Source organism: Ambystoma mexicanum, chromosome 1p (genome assembly GCF_040938575.1).
Source record: "Ambystoma mexicanum isolate Mex_15411 chromosome 1p, UKY_AmexF1_1, whole genome shotgun sequence".
Taxonomy (NCBI): Eukaryota; Metazoa; Chordata; class Amphibia; order Caudata; family Ambystomatidae; genus Ambystoma; species Ambystoma mexicanum.
The window spans coordinates 682897957-682919366 of NC_090921.1; the positions used below are offsets into that span (position 1 = coordinate 682897957).

General features: G+C 45.6%; 1 protein-coding gene across 7 annotated transcripts in view; it reads right to left on the reverse strand.

Annotated features, from left to right (window-relative positions):
- SEMA6C (semaphorin 6C) overlaps positions 1-21410 on the reverse strand; it is a 471162-nt gene that overhangs the window by 34326 nt on the left and 415426 nt on the right. For all 7 annotated transcript variants that reach the window (XM_069649822.1, XM_069649813.1, XM_069649807.1 and 4 more), the window contains 4 exons: positions 15301-15456; positions 13849-14022; positions 12511-12648; positions 12185-12262 (listed from right to left, as the gene is read on the reverse strand). In XM_069649822.1, coding sequence (XP_069505923.1) covers positions 12185-12262; positions 12511-12648; positions 13849-14022; positions 15301-15456 — 546 coding nt within the window. The remainder of the gene's footprint in view (positions 1-12184; positions 12263-12510; positions 12649-13848; positions 14023-15300; positions 15457-21410) is intronic.

Below are 21410 nucleotides of genomic sequence, written 5' to 3' on the forward strand. Positions count from 1 at the left end.
GCCTCACAGGCACAGCCAAACTTGCACCGCTGTACCTTACTCAGTTGCTGGTCAAGTCACATCTGTATGATCCCCACCCCTTGGCACAGCAGCAAGGGTGAGATTGAATTGGCGCTACTTCTGCATTTGGCACCACAAGGCATTGCAGAAGATGGTCACCGGGCAGAATGCAATTATTGGCAGATCACCTTGCACATACAAGATGCCGCTCCGCGGGTTTACTACGCACGGACATTAGCATCATTTGTAACAAAGCTCAGAACAGCTGCAGAGCCGTTTTTTAAAATTTATTTAGCAACATGTTTTTCTATAAATCATAATGGCCAAAGATGATCCTTTGGGCGAAAGATTATTAGAACTATTGAAAAATCGGAGAGGCACCTCCCTTGGCTGCTAATGACTACCAGCTGAGATTGCCTAATAAACCTAATTTCGGGGCCTTATTAATCAGGATGTAACAGGTGACTTGAAGTAGAAATCCGTTTAGCCCTGCTTTGGGGTAATGGACCCATCAGAGCCCTGTTCGAGCCAATTGACACATCACTTCCCAAATAAATAGAGACACGAGTGAGGTAAGTTATGTATCAGCTGCGGGCCGTATTACTGGCCGCTCGGTTACATAGGATGTCGGCTACAGGCCTTGGCCGTGTCTGTCCCGCGAGACCAGTCACGATACGAGCCGAGTTCATTTTTAGGAAGCTGCGCCGTGGCACACAGCAGACCTGCACCCCCCCCCCAACACTCACATGGCATGGGGCTGGGCACATTTACAGTGCCCAGTGAACACGGTCACCCCTTTTGTGTGCGGCAACATAGCGCCCAGTCCCAGATGCTCAGAAAATGAGAAAGGAGCCAATGAGTTCCGTGGCACGAGGCGGGTAATGGGGGATGGGTCTGAGGAGCGGGATGTGTGAGTGCGTGTGCGTGCGCATCACTGGCACGGTAGACCTGCACCCCCACCCCAGGCACACTCACATGGCATGGCAGGGAAAGCCCCTTAAAAGGGACGGTGTGGCTGAGACACATGCACTTGTTATGCATATTTTTGCCCTAATGTTTACGTTGCTCAGTAGCAGTCCCCACTCCACTCCTTACCTAGTGACTGGATGGCTGTTGGCTGCTCTGTGGCCGGCACTGGCACTGGGCACTCCACTGTCTGCTGGGCTGGCCGCCTCAGTGATGCCTTGTGGTCCTCCTGTGTGGGCACTGGCACTGTCGGTCTCGACTCGAGGTCCACTGGTGGTGACGGTGTATGCTTGCACTGGGGGCTCATATAGCAGCAGCATAATGCATTGGCGATTTGAATTGGCGGCAAATTGGCTGGGCAGGGGCAGCCTGCCCAGCCGAATTTTCATTGGGTTATTCGTCCCCAGCCCAGCCCCCAGCACAAGTTGAAGACAGTTGCTTCCAACTTTGCAAAGAAGTGTTACTTCCTGCAAAGTTGAAAGCAAGTGTGAAATGTATCACTGTGTTGTTCTTACAGTGCCGGCCCCAGCTCAGCGGAGCCTTCAGCCCCAACCAGGGTCAAGACTCGGAGGGGAGGGAGGCAGGTGTTACAATTGCTTTGTTTGGTGTGTGTTTGCAATTGCTTCAGCCTGCCTCCCTCCCACACAGATTAAACAAGTAACATTCTCTCTGCTGGCCGCCGCAGGCCAGAGGCTTGTGAGCCGGCGAGCACAAGCCACACACACACGGCAGGCTGCGCACCGGCCCCCCTGCAGTGGCACTGGCGGCACGGCTGCCGGCCTGGTGGCCCAGGCCCACCGACATGACGACGCTGTGACCCGTGAATGAATTATGCACATGCATCTGCATCTGCACGCATCATAAATTATGATGCATGCATGATGCAGATGCAATCATCAAAGCAAGGTAACATCTAGTGTTACCTTGCTATGATGATTGTGCAGACTCACTCATAGTGCCGTCGGCGCGCGGCGCCTCCCCCTGCTGGCTCCCTGCCATGCCCTGCCTCACCTCACTGACTGGCTCGCCCAGCCCAGGAGTTTCATCAGCCCCCCCATCTCACTTGGCCGCGAATACTCGCGATGCGGCTCGGCACAGGGCGCGCACACACACACACACACACACACACTAGGCCAGGCCTGGGGCCGCCGGCCCGGCCTGCCAATAAAAAAAAAAAAAGATTTTTTTTTTTTTTTAAAACCGGCCCAGAGGTGGCTGCCGGAAAACCGGCCCCAGGGGACCCCAAAGTCATTCGGCCGAAAGACCGAAACGGCCAGTCCGACCCTGGTACTGCTTCGCATGGCCCAAATATGCATGTGTGCAGCGTTGCAGAGACACACCATTTGCGACGCCACAGACCGGGAACGAGTCCCGCAAGCGTGCAGCCGGCCCTGCGCAGCAGTATCCATCCGCGCGCGCTGCTGACCCAGGCACGCGCATTCCACCCCCACCACACAGAAGAAAGAAGCGCCCGCCTCAGCACATTCTGGAAACGCATTTAACAGCACCCGCTAGAGATTGATTTTTTTTGTTTTCTTGTTTTCTGCTTCTGTGAATATTATTCGTGTTCTCAATTTGATAAAGATTGCCGTGTCGAATGGCACTTGCTGCGTGTCACCACAGAGCAGCCCCTGTGCGGCAGAACACAAGCGCGAGGCAGCTGAGCGTGCACTATTAGCGAGTGGGGCACGTCATGCAGGCAAGGAGCACCCCCTACTGTCAGCGGAGAACTCCTTGCAGCTCATTTTTTAAGAAGGGGTAATTGCATGTAGGGGGACTGCCAACCTCTGCACCCAAATGTAAAAAATAAATAAACATGCATTTGTGTCATATGCATGCACATTGCCACATTTCCAAACCTGAGTGCAAAAGGACGAAGTAAAAACGGGCAAAATTTCCTTTATTCTTTCATTACAACCTCTCTTTTGTTCGTAATAGAAATGCAGCCTGCAAATTATGCTTCACAGGCCGCAGTTACCAGTGAACACTCTATGGAATCCTCCTGTTTTTACCAGATGCGAAATGCAGAAAGATTCAATAGGAGCGATACAGCAATGAGGGACCTGGTGCTCGGGTCCGACTACCCAGGCACCGCAATCACCCCAAACAAAAAAGCGTCAAGGGCCAGAAGGATCTTCATTCTTGGAATCAAACAAATTCTGAAAACTCAATATCCAACAACTCAGCGAGGCCACATATGTTTATCCAAAATGAATCTTTATTCACTACGAAAGCTTCTCAGCAAATAGTCTTCCTTTAAAAACGTGTGCATATGGGAGTAGTGCATATAGAATTCAACAAAAGAGGCATTTCATCATTTGCATAATCAACATTTCAATTAAATTTGACCATCAATCACTTGTGTGGTATATTTTACAACCAAATATTCTGTAGACCGTTTATGTTTGATCGTTGGTCATGATTTATTCAAAGTATTGAGAGTGTGTTTCGGCCTCACAAGATCCAATTCATGGAAAGCTCTATTAAGAGTAGCAGCCTTCATCAGGTAGACTTAATTTCTCAAAACTATTACTGGGGATACCCATATGTTGAACAGCTAATCCTAATTTATCAATTGAAAATGTGTTCCGCTAATCTGATTTATAGTCCTATTTTCTTTCCAGATCTGAGGAAATTAAATATGTGGATGTGGAGTTCAAATCTTACTCTCAGGGACAATTAGACAAATTACCCTTCTAAAATAAAGGCCCAACTTTCATATATTTTATTTTGCACATGACGTCTCGGCCTCAAATACGTATATGGTGCCAGCGTCACACTCCATGGTTTCCTGAGGGTGAGAAAGGTGATCGCAATTGCCCTTAATACACAGAATTAATTGGTGGGTAAAGGAGCTCCTAGCTGCTCAGCATCTCATTGTAAAATGCCTTTAAAGAATAAAGGTCTCTGGCTTTTTGTTTGGTTTTGATTCAATAGGTATCCATAGTTTTACGTCTGCATGTAAATCCTGTGCTGGTGTAAATCTTGGTGCGTTTGTAGTGGAGCGCGAATGAAGAGGAGTACACTTATTTGATTCCAGTCCCCTATCCTGGTTGCAAAAGCTTTTAAAATACCATAAAGTTGTAAAAGAAGTGCAAAGTGTGGCGTAAGCCCTTTATAACTCGTTTTAAAAAAAAAAATTGCCACAGCTCAGAAAATGAGCCCCCTTGTCATATTGGCAAAGCATTGCCAGTGGGTCAGCGGATGGCTTTCTGCATGTCAACAAAACATGCCTTGCATATCACATCAGAGCAGGACATACAAGTTAGCTGCCCACTCTTGTCAGCAGAGCAGTTCCTCTGTGTCAGCAAAGTCGGCTTTGAATTCAGCGTGAGACTTCATTCATGTTAGCAGAGCACCCCTGCACAGCATTACTTCCATGCTAGGAGGGCACCCCCGGTCTGAGAGCAGAATGCTCCCCAAAAACTCAGCAAGGTCCTCCCAAGTCATAACAAGAAAGTGCTACCCAATCTGACCCTTGACAGTTAGGGCAATCATATTCTGTAAAGCAATATGCGTCGAGAAGGGGAGGAGTATTGAGTTGGGGCTAAACTATCAGTTACATAAATCACCCCTTCTTAATGGTCTATAAAAATCTGGGAGCAATTTACCCGCTTTCATTCTCAAGGGCTCAATTATTATTTTTCCAAACAGTCTTAGTTGCATAAAACATTGTCCTTAAGTGCGAATAGCTCTAACTTGCATCATTCTGTTGTGACATGCAAAAGAAAAGTCTACTACTAACGGGGTACTATCTCCCTGTCTCCCAATGGTAGTGGAGTCATTCGCAATGCACCCAGGAAACATAAAAACATAGAAAACCGGTCATGCATTTAAATGAAATTCCACCACATGGGTTAAGGCGGGAGCAGAGTGGGGATGCTTACTCACAGTACATTACACCAGCCCCACAGTGCGCACCAGGCTGCGCTTCCACTTTACACTTCCGAGCAGTGTCTTTAGCCTAGCTCACACTCAGGCGGCCCTTCATCAGGTCAACACATGAAGCAGGGACCGTGCACTCGGATTCCGTGTGGATGATGTTATCAGAAGGATTGTGTGGCAAGTATTGATCATTGATTGATTGATTGATATTTTATTTCTATCGCGCTCATACACAAGTGTTTCAGAGCGCGAAACACTTGTGTATTTCACAGCTTGCATCTTTTCTCCCCACTTGATCCTCCATTTTAATCCTGATTAGGTGGAGCCTCTGGCCTTATTAGATTTCTAGGTTGCATGTGGGAGAGCGTCAGCAGGTCCACAACTTCACTCTGTTGATCACTTGGATGGTTCCACTCCCCCCTCCCGTCTTCAGCGGGCGTGCATTTTTATTATGCGCCTTGGTGGTGGCTTGCGCCTTCCTTCATTTCTGAGTCCGGACAAGAATGGAACGCAAGGGCAAGATATACATTCTGATGATCCAAAGTAACAATATGTGTGAGAATATAAATTGGGCAGACATGTGTTGCACTAGCAAGGGCGGACAAGCACAAAAAAGCTCGCTTTGCCTCTACATAAAAAAAATCAGACCATGAGCAACACACATTTCATTACAGAAATCTAATCCCTTTATGAGGATTCGCCTTGTACTTCCTGCAAAGCAGAAGTGCACTTCCTGCCTGTCTGCAGAGCACTTCCTCTAGGTCACCAAGGCGCTGCCTGCCTGACAGCATGTCAGCTGGCCCTTCCTTCCGGTTAGCAGGCCATCCCCTGGATGTCAGCAACAAATTGGCTGCAGTGATGATCAGTGGCGGCTGCACTCATATACAGAGGTCATGTATGTTGGTTGCAAAGGAGGAATACAAGACTTTCCTCCCGAAATCAAGCATTCACATGGAGAAGAAACATTAAATAAATCTGGAGGAATTGAGGTCCAAGCGATTTGGAACTCGCGTGTACCAGGTTGTTTTCATCCCAGTTTACATGCATCCATCTCCAAGAAGAAAGGCCCCTGCCTTATGTATTACTGATGTCTTGCATGCTCTATGCAGTGAGTCACTTCTGAGTGGCAAAATCTAACAGAGAGGAATTGGTGGGGGGCATGGGGAGGGGTTCTAGAATGTCCAGGTTATGCCGCAAGTAACGATCTTTTCACAGCTATGCAGCGTTTGCCATTCCAGGACCTAATTCCAAAATATTGCATCGGTTTAGCATTAGATGGAGTTTAGAGGTAGGTAGCACTGGAGGGCTTACGCTTTCATAGGACCTTCCTGGATGGTAGGTGATCTTCTAGGCGTCCAGTCTTTAGGTAGATTGTTCCACAATTGCAGATCTAGTTGAGTCAACAAATTGTGCCAGAGTCTTTCGTTAATTAGCAGCTGAGGAGAGGCGCCAACCGATCAGGAGGTCAGTAACACCAGCAGTCACCTCCCAGATTCTATCCTGTCCACTGAAGCCTCGCCCTTGAAGGAGCGTTCTCACCCCAGTGCCCATGCCTGGCATACTCCACATCACCTACCCACCAGTATCCTTCAAGCACCTCCCTTGCCCATGCCCCCAACCCTCCACCCCCCCTTACCTTTTTACACTGACTTCAGAATCTCGCCGCTCAAGTCATCATCCCCCAAGGTGGGCGCTTTGGATATAGGGGCACACTCCCTTTACTATTTTCTGGAGGTGGCTCTCCTGGTTTCTAGTTTAGCGAATTCCAAAAAGTACCTTGGCGGGGGAGAACAAAAATGGTAAAGGCCCCATGCCCTCGCTGGACTCAATCCTACTTCATGCTCGGGCTGGCAGGCCGTGACTGGCCGTGTTCACCCTAGCCGTATACTTACCTTTGAAATCAACCACCCTGTCATATTTTAAAGATTTATACCATACAATAAAGAATTGAAATCTTTCCACTTCTGCAATAAAACTCTAGTTTGCAGGCAAACCAGTGTTTATCCCGAGCTATAAAGGGCTTCTATTGATAATAAAGCAATCCTCACTGGGTTTGCCGGGCAAACCTCCTCAAAGGAAATCCCCTTTGCCCTAGGCTTCAATCTCTTTAGTGGCATTCACCATCATTTCTGAAAGCTGATTGGATGGCTATGTTCTGCCACCTTGGAGATCGTTCCATGAAATCCTCAGAGCAGAGGCAAGAGCACCAGTTCCCGTGAGAGCCAATGGCTAAAGCAGAAGTCAGAAAATGAGCCAATGCATGAAGTCCAATGACAGAACGCCTAATATCTGCCAGGTGCGTATCCCCCTTTTTTCCTGCTCTACTTGGACCCAACTGGGATACACTTACAGTGAACCGTTTTAGAATTAGCTCATCACTAAGGTGCCAAACTCCCATGAACACAAATGAAATCCAGTGGAGAAGAGTGGGCTGGCGAGAGAAATGAGGCCAGACCTACATAAACAGACACATGGTTTCCATCAGTAAAGCTTGTCTAACAAAGAACAGAATGTACATTGGATAGCCGAACACTACTCCGACACATTTCCGTGTTTAATCCACAAGAAGGCATATCCTACAAACAATCGAAACAGAATTGATGGACCGTGACAAAAATAATAATGCACAATTATTCAAAACACTTAGTAAACTGATTTCACCTCTCCGTCCTCCATCTGGTAATCGGTGTGAAAGCAGAGGCGTTCTTTCTGGAGAAAATCACTGATATTAGCCTGCAGTGTTTGCAGAGCTCCACCACTGACATCACACTGTAAATAACAGCGCTCATGCCCATTTGCAACCTCACAAAATGTGGCAATGTAAACCTGGACCAAGTTGGGGGGCAAAATGCAATCTTAGGTTTCTAGTCATCTCTAATGTATTTATTATTTTATTTATTTATTGCGCATTTGTAAGGCGCTTATACAGCAAGAAATTGTGTTCCAAAGCGCCCACAGTGCAAGGGAAGGGAAGATGGGACAGAGGCAATGGAATACGATAATGAACAGGATAAAGGCAATCCTACCAGGCCTTGTGAGCATTCGGATGGTGAAAGTGCATGTCGAAAGTATGGGTAACACCACCCTCTCCTCATGTTGCCAGCTTTTGGACCATGGCGCACATTATCTTTTGTCCAAGCGTAGCCCTGGATAGTCGATGCATGCCTGGGTGTGACCCTCTATAATTTACCCTATGCCCACCTGTTCAATTATGTAACTACCACTCCAACTTCAATCTGTTCTCTGTGCAAATGTACAAAACGATCTGGATTCTGACTTGCTCATTTGATGCATTGGCTGCTGTGGATGCCCGGGATCAAGTCTTCCATCATTCAATGAAGGTTCCATTGTTGTTCTCATGGTAGGGCACTCTTTAATATGGTTAATAAGGGAGAGTCTAGTCTTCTGTCCAAAACTTAATAAAACCCTTTGAGAAAGAACGCACCTCTGACCTGAATCAATTTTTCAGGGACAATATGTGCTTCTCAGTTACAATATGACTCACAAATGTGACTGAAGGAGCTTCATTTTCAACCAGGTAAATACACACAATTCACTGGACCGAGACGTGCCCAAGTGGATGTCGATATTCCATCCTCCCTAGCTAGTGGTTGGAAAGGGGAAGAGCACAGTCACACTCAAAGGCATAGGATGGTGGTCCTGTAGTGTTGCTACAAAGTACAAGTAGAAGTGGGTGCCAAGTGAAAAGTTGAAATTTTATGATTACACCTAAGAGACAATTGGATTACGCAGATCCACTATAGAGTCGTCGTCTTTCGATAATTGAGATTTTTTGTTATTGATAAACCTTATCATTCTGGTGATGATCAATCGCTGAGCAGCATTCAATACCCTGGTTTAGAAACTCTTACACACTTAGCCCATATGGCAAGATTTCCCATGTAGACTATTCAAGTGGTCTGATCCTTTTTGGAAAGCAGAGTTCAATGGTTAAGACTGGGACCTTTTCTCTCTGGCTCTATTGAGTTAAATTGTGTTGTCCGTCAGGGATCTCCACTCTTGGCACTCTTATTCAGTATCTATATCTGCCCTCTGGCTTACATATTTGCTAAAATTGACTTTTCTTACCACTCTTATGCTGAAGACACCTATCCAGGTGTACCCTAGGGCAATTGTTCAAGGACAGTTTCTTACAGTGGCTTAGGCCTTTGGATGCTTCGTAACAGATACAATTAACAGTTTACAATTTAACTCATCATGGATTACAATTAAATTCTTCCAAAACAGAAATTATTTTATTATAGCAATGCCATGAATTTAAAGCACAAATGAGTGCCCACTGCAACCTCCCTTATTTTGACTTTTGTCAGTAAGGTACAGAATCGAGGTCAATATTGGCAGGCAGACCTAGGTCTGGCGACACAAATAGCAGAAGTGAATCTCTCTTTTTAGGCTTTGTAGAGCTCCCCAGACTCTCCCTTTTCTTCCGAAGAAGGACCATGCAGCTTTGGTAGGAGTCTTGATTAATGCAAAACTAGGCTATGCAAATGCTTTATGCTGGCCTCTCTGCCCAACAACCTCCACAAAAACAGTTGGTTAAAAATCTTCGGGGTGGCTTAGAGAACTGGCCGCTTCTCTTAGGTAAAGGTTGTATTGGCTTCTGTTGCAGTGTACTCTGCTTGACCTTTACATTAATTCTCCTCCTCACCCCCAAGCACCCTGAAGAAAGGTTAGTCTTCTACAAGCAAGGGCGAAGTGTTCTGTCTGAACCTCACCTACTGTTGGCTATCACTACGGCAATACATAAAAGTATGGGTGATCATACTCCCCTGGCTGCCTGCAGCATCGATCAACTGATACCATTTCAAAAGGCCTTGAAGATCCTCCACGTTTATTTCCTGTTTGCGGTAAAGCTTATAAAGAGGCCACTGTGCCTAGATGTAGTTAGGTGTACCCCGATTGAACTTTACATGCACATCAAAAAAATCTACCAGATGTTGCAGAGGCTAGGAAGTTTGATTTCTTTATTTAACTGTTAATTTGTAACGCGCCTAATACCAGCGAGTGGTGTCCAAGCGCGGGATCGGGATTTGAACCTGTGCTGCGCCGCATTGTCTTACTTCCATGACAAACGCATTGCCCCTGAGCAGTCACCTCCATCGACGTTACACTGGATCCCACTGGAAGGGTGTCCTCTTAACTCGGTCCTCTTTACCACTAATGTAGCCCGTTTGAGGTTTAATGAAGTGCCTCTTTGTGCACTCCGATAGCAGAGGTAGAACTATGTATGGGGTAGATCTCATCAGGAAAAAGCTATTGGTTCGTTGGCAACACTTACTGTTAAAGAGATTCAACCTTTGCCCCTTTAAGTGCCCAAACGCCAGGGGCCTCTGATGGCAAGGGCAACAGCAAATGGCAGAAGACAGGACCTCAGGACTTGGAGAGCACCTCGTTTCTTGCCCCTCCAAAAAAGGACGAACATAAGAACCCCATATCAAAAAAGCTGTGCTTATTTTTAGGATATACTGCCTTTACGCAAAATAAATTATTAACTCTTTCAGGGACCGTCACTGCATGTTGGAAAAATCTTTAAAGTTGCAATTACAGCCATCCCAACTTTGCAATAATTTAGAAAGTGACTTAAAAGTCACTTCTTTAAACTGATGTTTTTATTTTGTTCACGCCGATATGCTTGTATATTCTTCATAATATTGGTATAGCTCTGTATCTATATACACAGCAGACAAAATGATAGATTCAAATACATTTAAAACCAGAGGTCGAAAGACTATTCATGCCGTGGCACAGACCCTGCTCAGCAATATCTTCAGGATACATGCGTTACATAAAACAAATGCACCCAACTACAACTCGGTACAGAAACAAACATGGTATATATTGGATGAGGGTGGTATATAGACGAAAGACATATTGGCTATTTGCAATGAGTGTAGTATCTAGACGATGCACATTGGTTTCTAGTGCCGAAAAGCAAACTGGTATATAGAGGTTTTAAACAACGGTATGCACACGATGGAGCGTCATACTGAAGGATGTACCTGTTGGTATATAGAGCACTTTCATTAGGGATTACAGACATCACATGTGGGGGAATATAAATGACACACGTAGGATATGCAGAAAATGCAGATGGAGACGATAGACTCTGGTGTGTATGTATGATGACCACGGAAGTACATGGATGGGACATGAAGGGGTGTATGGAGAATACCTGGCAAGATATATGGAATAATAAAATAGGGATCCTAGGAAATTATTGGAGGGATTGTATAATCAAATAGCACACTGGCTGGGTTGTTCAGCCGGTATTCTGTAGTTTCAACAGCAGTATTTTTTTTTTTTTGCTGGTGTACGATTTGTTTAGTTGATCTTAACATTTTTCCCTTCTCTGAGTACACCAGAAGACGTTTACATTTGTATATAAAAAGGTGTAATCTCACAATACTATTTACATTATTAACCTACCTAAACAGCTGAATTACTAAAAACAGTACAGAATTCAACAGTAGTAATTAATTTGGCGTAATTAACTTTAAAGTAATTAATGCGAAATGACTTTGAAAAATATAAGAGGTTGTGGGTTGAAGAGTTAAAAGAGGGTGGGGAGGGGCTTGGAGCAAGAGGAGGGGGAAGTGGGTAATGGGGGAAGCCCAAAAGAAAAAAAAAGAAAAAGAAGTAGAAATTCGAAGCAATTAACTGCAAAGTAATTACTAGCGTTGAAATAACATGGAACCATTCAGCCAATCAGGGTGCACTGGACAACTGATCCACCAAATGCATTTGGAGCAGCCAGAGAGCTGCATGCCCCAGCCTCTGCCTCGTGCCTCGACCCATGTTTCTCCTTCAACTCTATTAGCACACATTTAAAAATGCAGGTGCCCAATATATATATATATATATATATATATATATATATATATATATATATTAAAAAGAGAACTTTTCTTCAGCCGGTGCAATGCTCCTCTTTGTTGTTGACCATTTTCTGTGTTTACCTATGAGTAATAAAACACTAGAAACAGACTGCAACTTTGAGGTGTCATGTTGCAGAAGCCGACAATAGGTTTTAGCATCTGGGTCTTCAATTGTGGGTGCTGATTCTATAAACTATTAACCTGGTAGCATTTATAAAATACATGGCACAATTATTTAACCTGTTCACTCTGGGGTTTAAAGTCCATTCATTAGGGCAATATATGGGAGTGGGGTATATAGACATTTAAAATGGAGTATATATAGATATCGCATGAGATGATATTTGGACAGTTGACTCATATCGAAGATACTTCAACATGAGGGATACATAAACAGAACACACGGGGAGAGATGAACACTACAGCTGCCATCATACCTGGTGTCCAACCCATAGGTGGCGCACAGGCCGGTTTTCAGCCAGACGCAGTATGGGTCTCGCGAACCAAGACAGTTCCTGGAGGCAGTCGACACCAGAGGGAAATGGGAGGAAAAATCAAGAGGAAGGGAAGCATTTGATTAGAAGAGTGTGACCTTACTCACAAAATTTACATTTTTACATTACAAAAGGCAACAAAAAAAAAGGATTGTAACAAAGCATGTACATTTGTAATCGGCCAATCATGTGCTACTACCCACAGAAGACTGCGAAATGGAGGGTTCTGAGGTTGAAGAATAAACGTGGCCAGCCCGCCCTTTACTCACTTCTTGCAACTCCCGTAGGCTTCACAACGGCTCAGCGGTACACGTATCACACAGCTAGTAAAGGCCACATAGAGCGCCTGTCGGTCCTTATCCAGTTGCAGCCCCAGAATTCTGCGGTCCTCCCGCTTCACACTGCATCTACATTTGAACGCAATTTCAGCCATTAGTATGACTATGGAATAATAGATCCAGAGATGCTGCTTGTTAGAGTTTAGGAAGCAGGGTTGCTTATTGTGAAAGAAGGCAGGAGAAATCCGGTTTGTGTGCAGCACATCTCAATCCTCATGACAGCATACCATGAGGCTGTGTGCCCAAAGCTCAGGCAGACAGTAATCAGTTCCACTGAGGTATATATGCACCCGCTCCTAAAGGATAGGAAGGTTGTTGTGTTAGATCAACCGTAAATGGTGGTTGTGGAATTAAGCAATGGCCCCCCAACAGAGGTGGTGGATTAACAAAATAGACCCCAGTGGAAGTTTTAGACCTAGAAAACATCTGTCATGGGAGGGGGTTGGTGCAAGAAGAAAGCATGGTGGGTCCAGAAAAGAACGCCGGCAGAGAAAGATGATAAATAGAACAGCCTGCGGGAAAATGTTGAATATTGAAAAGCCCCCAGAAAATGGGGTGGGTTCATGGAAACGCCCATCGTGGAGATTCTAAAGAGCAACACCCAACAGGGGTGCACCAATCCTAAACAGCCACTGGCAGAAAGGGTGGAACTAAGCAACAGCACCCAGAAGGGGTGATGCCTCGATGGACTACCCAGCAGACGCCATAAATCCATGGAAACGCCCTTACTGGAGATGGCCGGTTCAAGAACTAGTTTGCAGGATAGGTGGTGGATGTATGAAGTGTCTCCAGCAGAGGATGTCTTGGGTTTGACAATATGTATTAACACTGCAGAAGGTTCCCCTCCAATATAAAATGAACTTCGACACGTTATGTCATGTATGTTGACAATAAGGTGAAGCTAAGAAGGTAGGTAAAAGGACAAGAGGTAAGTTAAGAGTTTTATTGTGGAAATGATCTTCTGCTGTCCTAATCTGGACCGGAAGAATCTTCCAGAGGTTAGTCCCAAAATTGAAAAGGCAGCACCACCCGTAGGCATTTTCTTTTTTTGTGAGAGGTGGAGGGATAGAGTGAGGGTACGGAAGTGGGAAAGAGTGCAATGAAGGGAGAGAGAGAGAGCACAGCAAAAAGGCGTGGAGATGGATAGAACGTGTGGGAGAAAGAGTGCAAGAGACAGCGAAGAAGAGAAAGGGACACACATTGCAGTCGCACATCTAAAGTTCTAATAAATCAAACGGCCATGTGAAGGTCTGCAATCTCGAGACTCACTTTGCAGGGTTGTAGACACTGATCTCTTCCAGCAACAAAGTCTCCACAGTTGAGTTCTCTGTAGAGCTTGAGAGAACTTTCAGCACCTTGCCATCCTCCGATCCCAGAAAGAGCACCGTGTAGTTTCTATAGGGGCCAGCGGCCGTGTCGGCAGCAATCTGAGTCAGCTTGAATCTAGAAGGGACAGGACCAGAAGCCAATGAGTTTCCACAAAAAACCAGAACGGCGCATCCCAAGCCCCTGTTCCCTCTCCTATGCATGCGATCCTGACACGCAACTGACTCTTGCCGTGCTCTACCTGCCTTTCAGAGGCACATACCAGGATGCGTTCCACAGTAAACAGAGAGGGGTTCTAGGACACATCCACCCTTGCACTCAATCACTTCTGAAATACATTTTGGTCTTCAAATGTCACCCTCAGAGGGAAATCCGTGTAGAAATAAAGCAGAACCGGTCAGAATAGGTCCCAGGTAGGACAAATCATGGCAGGTTGAAATTTCATGTATGAGGGTTGAGGGGGCAGTGCTAGGTGAACAACGTCAGATGTATATAGAATAATGAAAGGAGCCAGAATAGGTCCAGATTTTTCTCAGGAAAAGTGAGTTAGAATTGGTCAATAGTCCCACAAAGAAATAAGGTACAAAGGGCAGAATTCGTATAAGGGCCCCTAGAAAAAAGCAAAGGCTCCTGAAGAAATAAGGATGTACAGTGTGAGAAGTGTTCAAAGGCCCCCATAAAGGCTATGCACAAGGGGTTTTGCGTGGTCAAATATCCCCATAGAAATACGAAGGACCACGTTCAGAACTAGTCAAAATCCCATGGATATATGGTGCAATAGTGATGAGCCGAAACTTGAAGCTGCACATTCTGCCTCTGGTTTTGATGTGCAACATATAATTTGCATCCAGTATGTGGCAGGTATGGGTCTGTTTTGAGTCGGGGTGCGGGGGGGGGAGTGGAAAGGAATAGCTTAATATGGTGTCCCTACAGGGTAGGTGCTACCAGGCACCAAAAGATTACCGGTGATGCCAAAAAGGAATTGCACGAGTAAAGCTGGCTGACCATCACATCTCTCAGTGCACCCAACCTGATCAACTACCCTCATTTGCAACCCCCCCCCCGCCCCACCCGTATTTAGCATCTAGAGCTCTTCACCAGGCACCCTTCTTAAAGCCGCTCCTTCAGCATCCTCTCATCTAATGTTTACTCACCCTTTTCACGAATCCTGACCCAATCTCACTCAACACCTATCCACAACTACCATCATATCTCACTTATCGATCATGACCGCCCACATTGATCAGTACCCAGCCTCTGATCATTGTCCTGCATTACCACCAGGCCCCATTAAATGCACATCCTCAGTTACAACCACCATGCAGCCTTCCTCACAACACTCAGTCAACTTCCTCCCACGTTAACCACCATACCTCAGTAACCACCTTCACTCACCGACTAGTGGTTTTGGTGAACCACGGCTTTTCGGTGACAGATGGCACAGCCTCGTCCATTAAAGGGTAGGATTTGATGAATGCCAGGGTCTCATCTGGGAAATCGGCTGAGGACTTGTATGCCGCAGCCATGCCAACACCCGCACAGCTGCCAGGTCTGAGGAAGAAGAGGGAAAAGTCACCCTATGGACTGCAATGTTTCACGCACAGAGACATCAGGGTCATGCAGCCTGCCGTGCCCTCCCCTTTCTTAATACACAGACTAGGCATGGTCTCTAGCTTTACCCCTGCCGTTTGAGTTTTGTTATTCAGTTTTTCAACTGGCTACTCCTGTTTGCAAGTCTAGATTCTCACTGCCCTGCCTGTGAAGTACTGTCTCACTGTATGCTTGTTCCACGGACGCCGTGTCGGTTCCTTGTTACATGCACACGCTATCAATTGCATTGTCTCCACTTCAGCACTTGATAGCCCACAGTGGTTGGTTGATAGCGGGCACAGTGAGAGAAGCGGACGGGAATGCAAGGGAAATGGAGGACGGACTGAATCTTGACCTGGCAGTGAGACCACCAGAAACGGCATCTTTGGGGAACATCAACTACAAGCGAGATTTTACTGTAGAAATGAGGACGATTTTTTTTTGTAGTGACTTGCAATAGAGTAGGATATTTTAGAAGGGCGATTCGTTGAAAAAAAAAAAGAGAAATAGTAACATTGTTGTCGAAAATAATTAGTAAAGCACTATATAAACCAGGAGAGCTGGCATGGCTGCTCTGTGAAGCAGGGTCATTGCGAGTGCCTGTCCTCCTGCAACACCCCTTCCCTAACCCCTGCTGAGTGCCTTAGTCTATACTTATTTGAACCTTTTAGTACACAACTTATCAGTTCTCTTTGCTAAATCTTCCCCAAAACATTGATTTTCACTCAATGCAGTTGAAAGGAAAGTCAAAAATGGTCGATGTGGCTGTACCCACAGTACAAATTTAACAGGGCGAGAGTGATGGAACGGGGAATTACAGCAGGGCTTTGATGTGAGCTCCCATGCATCTGCCCCTGTTACCCTGGCGACTGAAGGCTTCTGGGAGCAGAGATGCTTCGGTTCCTGCAGGGAGACTGCAGACCCGGCGCTCTCATAGCCCACTCTACAGCAGGCCGGAAGCAGGACGTCTGCCATCACACAGGACTGACGAGGTGAATGCTGCACGCGGGCACCACAAGGGTGTGCTCAGGAAGGTTTAGAAAGGCAATTGAAGCTGGGGGCTAGCACCAGTGCTCTATATTTCTGTGTAACAGAGCTTACTTGTTAAAACATATTAAATACACTTAATTTTACAGAGTATTTAGACCATATCCTTAGTACAAGTGTCAATAACTGGACACTTGTACTAAGGATAGGGTCTAAATTACACAGAAATATAGAGAGCCATTGCTACTGTTGAAAGTATGGTTATGAATGAATGACGGAGAACATTTATAGTGTGAGCAGTAATTTGTATGTGTATTTGAGTCTATGATAAACTCACTGTTTAGAGATTAGAATGATACACACATTTGTATACATATATTTTTGTACTGTAATTAATAACATTTTTTTTATAACAAGTTGAATGAGATTGTCCGGTCATCCTCTATCTACTGGTTCACACGGTTACATATTCTTTGCTTTACATACCTGAGGAAGCAGGGATTAAATACAGGTAACCCCTTTATTTTTCACATTGTCCTTATGAAGACGAAATGCTGCCCTCATTCTGCACAATTTTGCATGCCTTTTTTTTTACATTGGAGAAGTGCTAAGTGTGCATTTGTACGGCACAACTGGACCCTTTTCCGCCAACTTTATTACTAAAAAGAGGGTTGTGGAAACGGTGGGGGTGGTGTCATTTTTTCCCGATTTTCTTTGAATACCCCATGCTAGATCTACATTTTGAAATGAAAACACTGGCTAGTGGTGTCAAATGAATATGAACAATAGCTTGCAGAACATATTAGATATTTCTGTCGTTTTATCATATCCGGCAATTGTGGATTTGTCAAATCCACCTTTTTGAGTAACGGGCAGCTAAATCCATGGGCCCCAGACTGGCCTGCATGGTGAACATATGACCGGAGAACGCTTAGTCCTCTATCTAGCGGAGCCAGGAATTGTAGCTGGATGCAGCAAAGACAGGGCAGGTAAGGAGATGTTTCACAAAAGGTAGCAGGCGCTCCTCTCCAGAAAGAACATGGCATGATAACCTGTTCTGAGATGAGAGTTTGCAGCACACGCTTTCGCTCACTGTACCTTTCACAGATGGGAAATAATCCATTTGCATATCAGTCTTTGTCCCCGCCCACATGGGCAGTCCAGCACCGAAATGCTGTGGCAATTCCTCTCTGAACAAGAGTACCACCAGCAACCCCATACACGTGTTTCAGCCTTGTTGGGCCTCATCAGTGAGGTGAAGCTGTGCCTCTCTGAGCACAGTGCGCAGGGAGTCCACGTCTGGTTGCCTCCAGGTAATTTAGGGTGACCAAACCCAAGTTCCTTGCAAATATTTCAAAAAAGGTAGCAGGCCCTCCTCTCCAGGTAAGGAGATGAAGTGGGTTTGGGGGGATTGAGGTGAGTTAAGAGGATTCCGGCCGGTGGGGTCGGGAGTGCAATCACAGGGCATCGGGTGAGAGGGGTCTCACGGGGAGGGAGGTTGAGGGAGGGTTGGTGGACTCCCTCCCTCCCCATTAGCATACAAACAGGAGGGTGGTGGGAGGGTGAAAATCTCCATTCGCAAGGACAGTGGCCACAAAGCAGTAGGGGATTCGAGATTAGGGTATTCTGCGGTTCAGAATGCAGGTGAGGGATTGGGTGGCCGGGGATTCGGGGGTTGGGGTTAGTGATTTGATCAAATCACATAAAAACATGTCTGCCTTTCGGCATTTCAAACTGCATTCAAAGCACAGTATATCCCTTCACCGGCTGTCCGCAATATTGACTTACCTCAAGGCTGATAATATGTTGTATTGTTTACCTACGCTCCAGGTCAGCTGTACATTCAGAGGCCTCACCACACAAAGCTTCTGGCTTCAAACAAGCACCCCTTTGTGCACTTTTTTCTGGAATGTGCCCAGTCTCCATAGCCTGCAGAACTTGGCACAATACTCTAGACCTGCCCTGGACATGATAAACCTGGCATGACACCCATTCTTGAACACACCACTCTCAAGGTGGTGCCTGTTACCAGACACCACGCTACATATGGCTTGAAGAATGTTGCTAAAACCCTACTCAATGCTTCAAATGTAATTCCAGGTCTGGTCCAAATACTCAAGATGGAACACTAGTTTCGGTAGGTGGCAAAACCCCCTTGGAGGTAGGATAGCCCTAGGCCCCGCCACTGTAGTCCGCAAAAAAGTAATTTTGTGATTAAAAGCATGTAATGCGCACTCTTTGCGCGGATTCCCCCTCCATGGCTTCCCGCTTTCTGGTGTCCTTTTCCCCGGCTCCCAGACCTCCCTCCAGACGCGATTGGTCTATTACGCCCTCATAATGACACCCCAGGGCAGCCCCCTGCCCGGCAACCCCCTCGGCTAAGGGCCCCGAGGCAAAGGGTGGCTCCAACAGAGGCAGCTCCAGACAGTGCCTGCTGGTGTCAGCAGGGGAAGCCAGTGAAGCCAGCCATCAACCGACAGCAACAACAAAGTAAGTGTGGCATGGGTGGGGAGTAAAGCAATCACTCTACTCCAGAAAGCCCTGCCAGTCTACATTACTTTACCAAAACAGACATCAAATCTAGACATATTTGACCATGTTAGCAAGTTCCACACTTACATAGAATTTTGAGGGTTAGTAAGTGCCACATTAGATAGAATTGTGAATTGTGAATTATTGCATGTGCAACACTTAGATGGAATCCCTAACATTAGCCTGAGTCGCACCTAGATGGAATTGTGAATGTTAGCATGTGCCACACTTAGTTGGAATTGTGAAAATTAGCCTGAGTCGCATCTAGATAGAATTGTGGATGTTGGCAGGTGCCGCACTGGTTTGAGCTGTGAATATCAGTATGTGCCACAATCTGGATAGAATTGGGAATGCTAGCATATGCCATGCTTCGAGGGAATCACTAACTTTAGACTGAGTCTCACCTAGATGGAGTTATGAATGTCAGCAAGTGCCGAAATTTGATGAAACTGTGAATGTTAGAATGTGCCACACTTAGATGGAACTAGATAGGATTGTGAATGTTAGCACACCTGGATTGAATTGTCAATGTCGGCATTTGCCACACCTACAAGGGATTGTGGATGTTAGCAAGTGCCACACTTGGATTGAATTGTGTGTGTCAGCGTTTGCCACACCTGGATAGAATTGTGAATGTTGGCATGTCTCACACAGGAATTGTGAATATTATTTCGCATCGCATCTAGATAGGATCGTGAATATCAGCATGTCTACACTTAGATTTGTGAATGTTAGCATGTGCCTCACTTAGATGGAATCATAGACATTAGCCTGCGTCGCATCTAGATAGAAATGTGAATGTTAACATGTCCCACACTTAGATGGAATTGTGAATAGCATGTGCCACACTTAAATGGAATCGTGAACACTAGCCAGCCTCACATCTGGATAGGATTATGAAGGTTAGCAAGTGCCACACTCAGATGGAATAGTGAATGTCAGCAAGTGCCACACTTAGTTAGAATTAGGAAGACTAGCAATACCACATTTAGATAGAAGAGACCCGACAGAATTATGAATGATAACCAGTACCACACTTGGGACAGAATTGCAAATGCTGGCATGTGCCACACTTAGATAAGATTGTGAACAGTAGCCTGCATCACAACTAGAAAGGATTGTGAATGTCTGCCAGTGCCACATATAGATACAATAGCGATTGTCAGCCAGTCCCAGACTGCATTCATATTACTATCGAGGACAGACTATGTTAGAATTGTGAATACTAACTTGCTTCACATATAGACAGGATTTCGAAGGTGGGCCAGTGCCACATTTGGATACAGTTGTGAATAATGGTGGGCGTTATATATCGAAAGGATTGTGAATATCAGCCAGTACCGGATCTAGATAGAAAGGCAGAGAGATTCACGCGGCACATCTAGAAAGAACATGGCCATTTAGCACATCACTTATAGACAGTGATGCCAATTACTAACCCACTAACAATTTCCCCCCTCTGCATACACCTCTCAAACGCCAACCAAACACAACCACAACCCTATAGCACAGCAAAACCGAACAAACTTCACTACACCGCAACAACAAAAACAAACCACGCATACTCTCACAACAGCACATGACGGCTACTGACTGGAAAGCACCCCAAGCCCAGCAAACAGTGTTAACCCGGCTGATGCTGCCAACGGCACATCACTGCTCTCTTGCACTTTTCCTGCTTGTTCCTACTAACTCACCCCCCCCCCTTCCGTTTCAGAACCGCCAGAGTGCCACGGGACCACTCCGGTGGTGATAGTGCGCGGTACAAATATCCTTTAACATTAACATGTGGCCTCTACATCTGGATGCAATATTCCAGGTGTATTCCAAGTATGGGCCCCTAGAAGCCAAGAATACTGCAGACGTGGTCGCTGCAACTGGAGCCAGTGCTCGAGATGCAGCTTCTAGAATTGCTCCGGGGTGAAGTTTTGTTAACACAACAATTCTGCGAATTTTCTCATATCATACAACAATTGGGTTTTGCAGGTGAAACAACTATACAAGAGGTGAAATTTACGATTTTAAGGATCATGATCAGAAGCGAGCATGATGTTGCCCTTGGACTATTAAATATACATCTCAAAGGCCAGGGCTTAAGACTTGCAGCTTGTTTTTAACACTGTAAAGCATGTAAGAGTAAACAGGTGGAACTTTAAATTACTACATTAAATGTGTTCACTGACTTCCAATGCAACTCTTTCTTTCTCTGGTTTTAAAATTTATTCTCAGATACTTTCACATTAAATTCACGATGGGGCACATTTTAGAAACCAGGAATAGTCATTGTAAAGAATCACACATGACATGACTTGGGATTTTAATATTGTCATGAAAGTAGTATAGGCCATTTGAGCCAAGTAACAAATGCCACAGCGACACCCAGTAGCCATCACTGA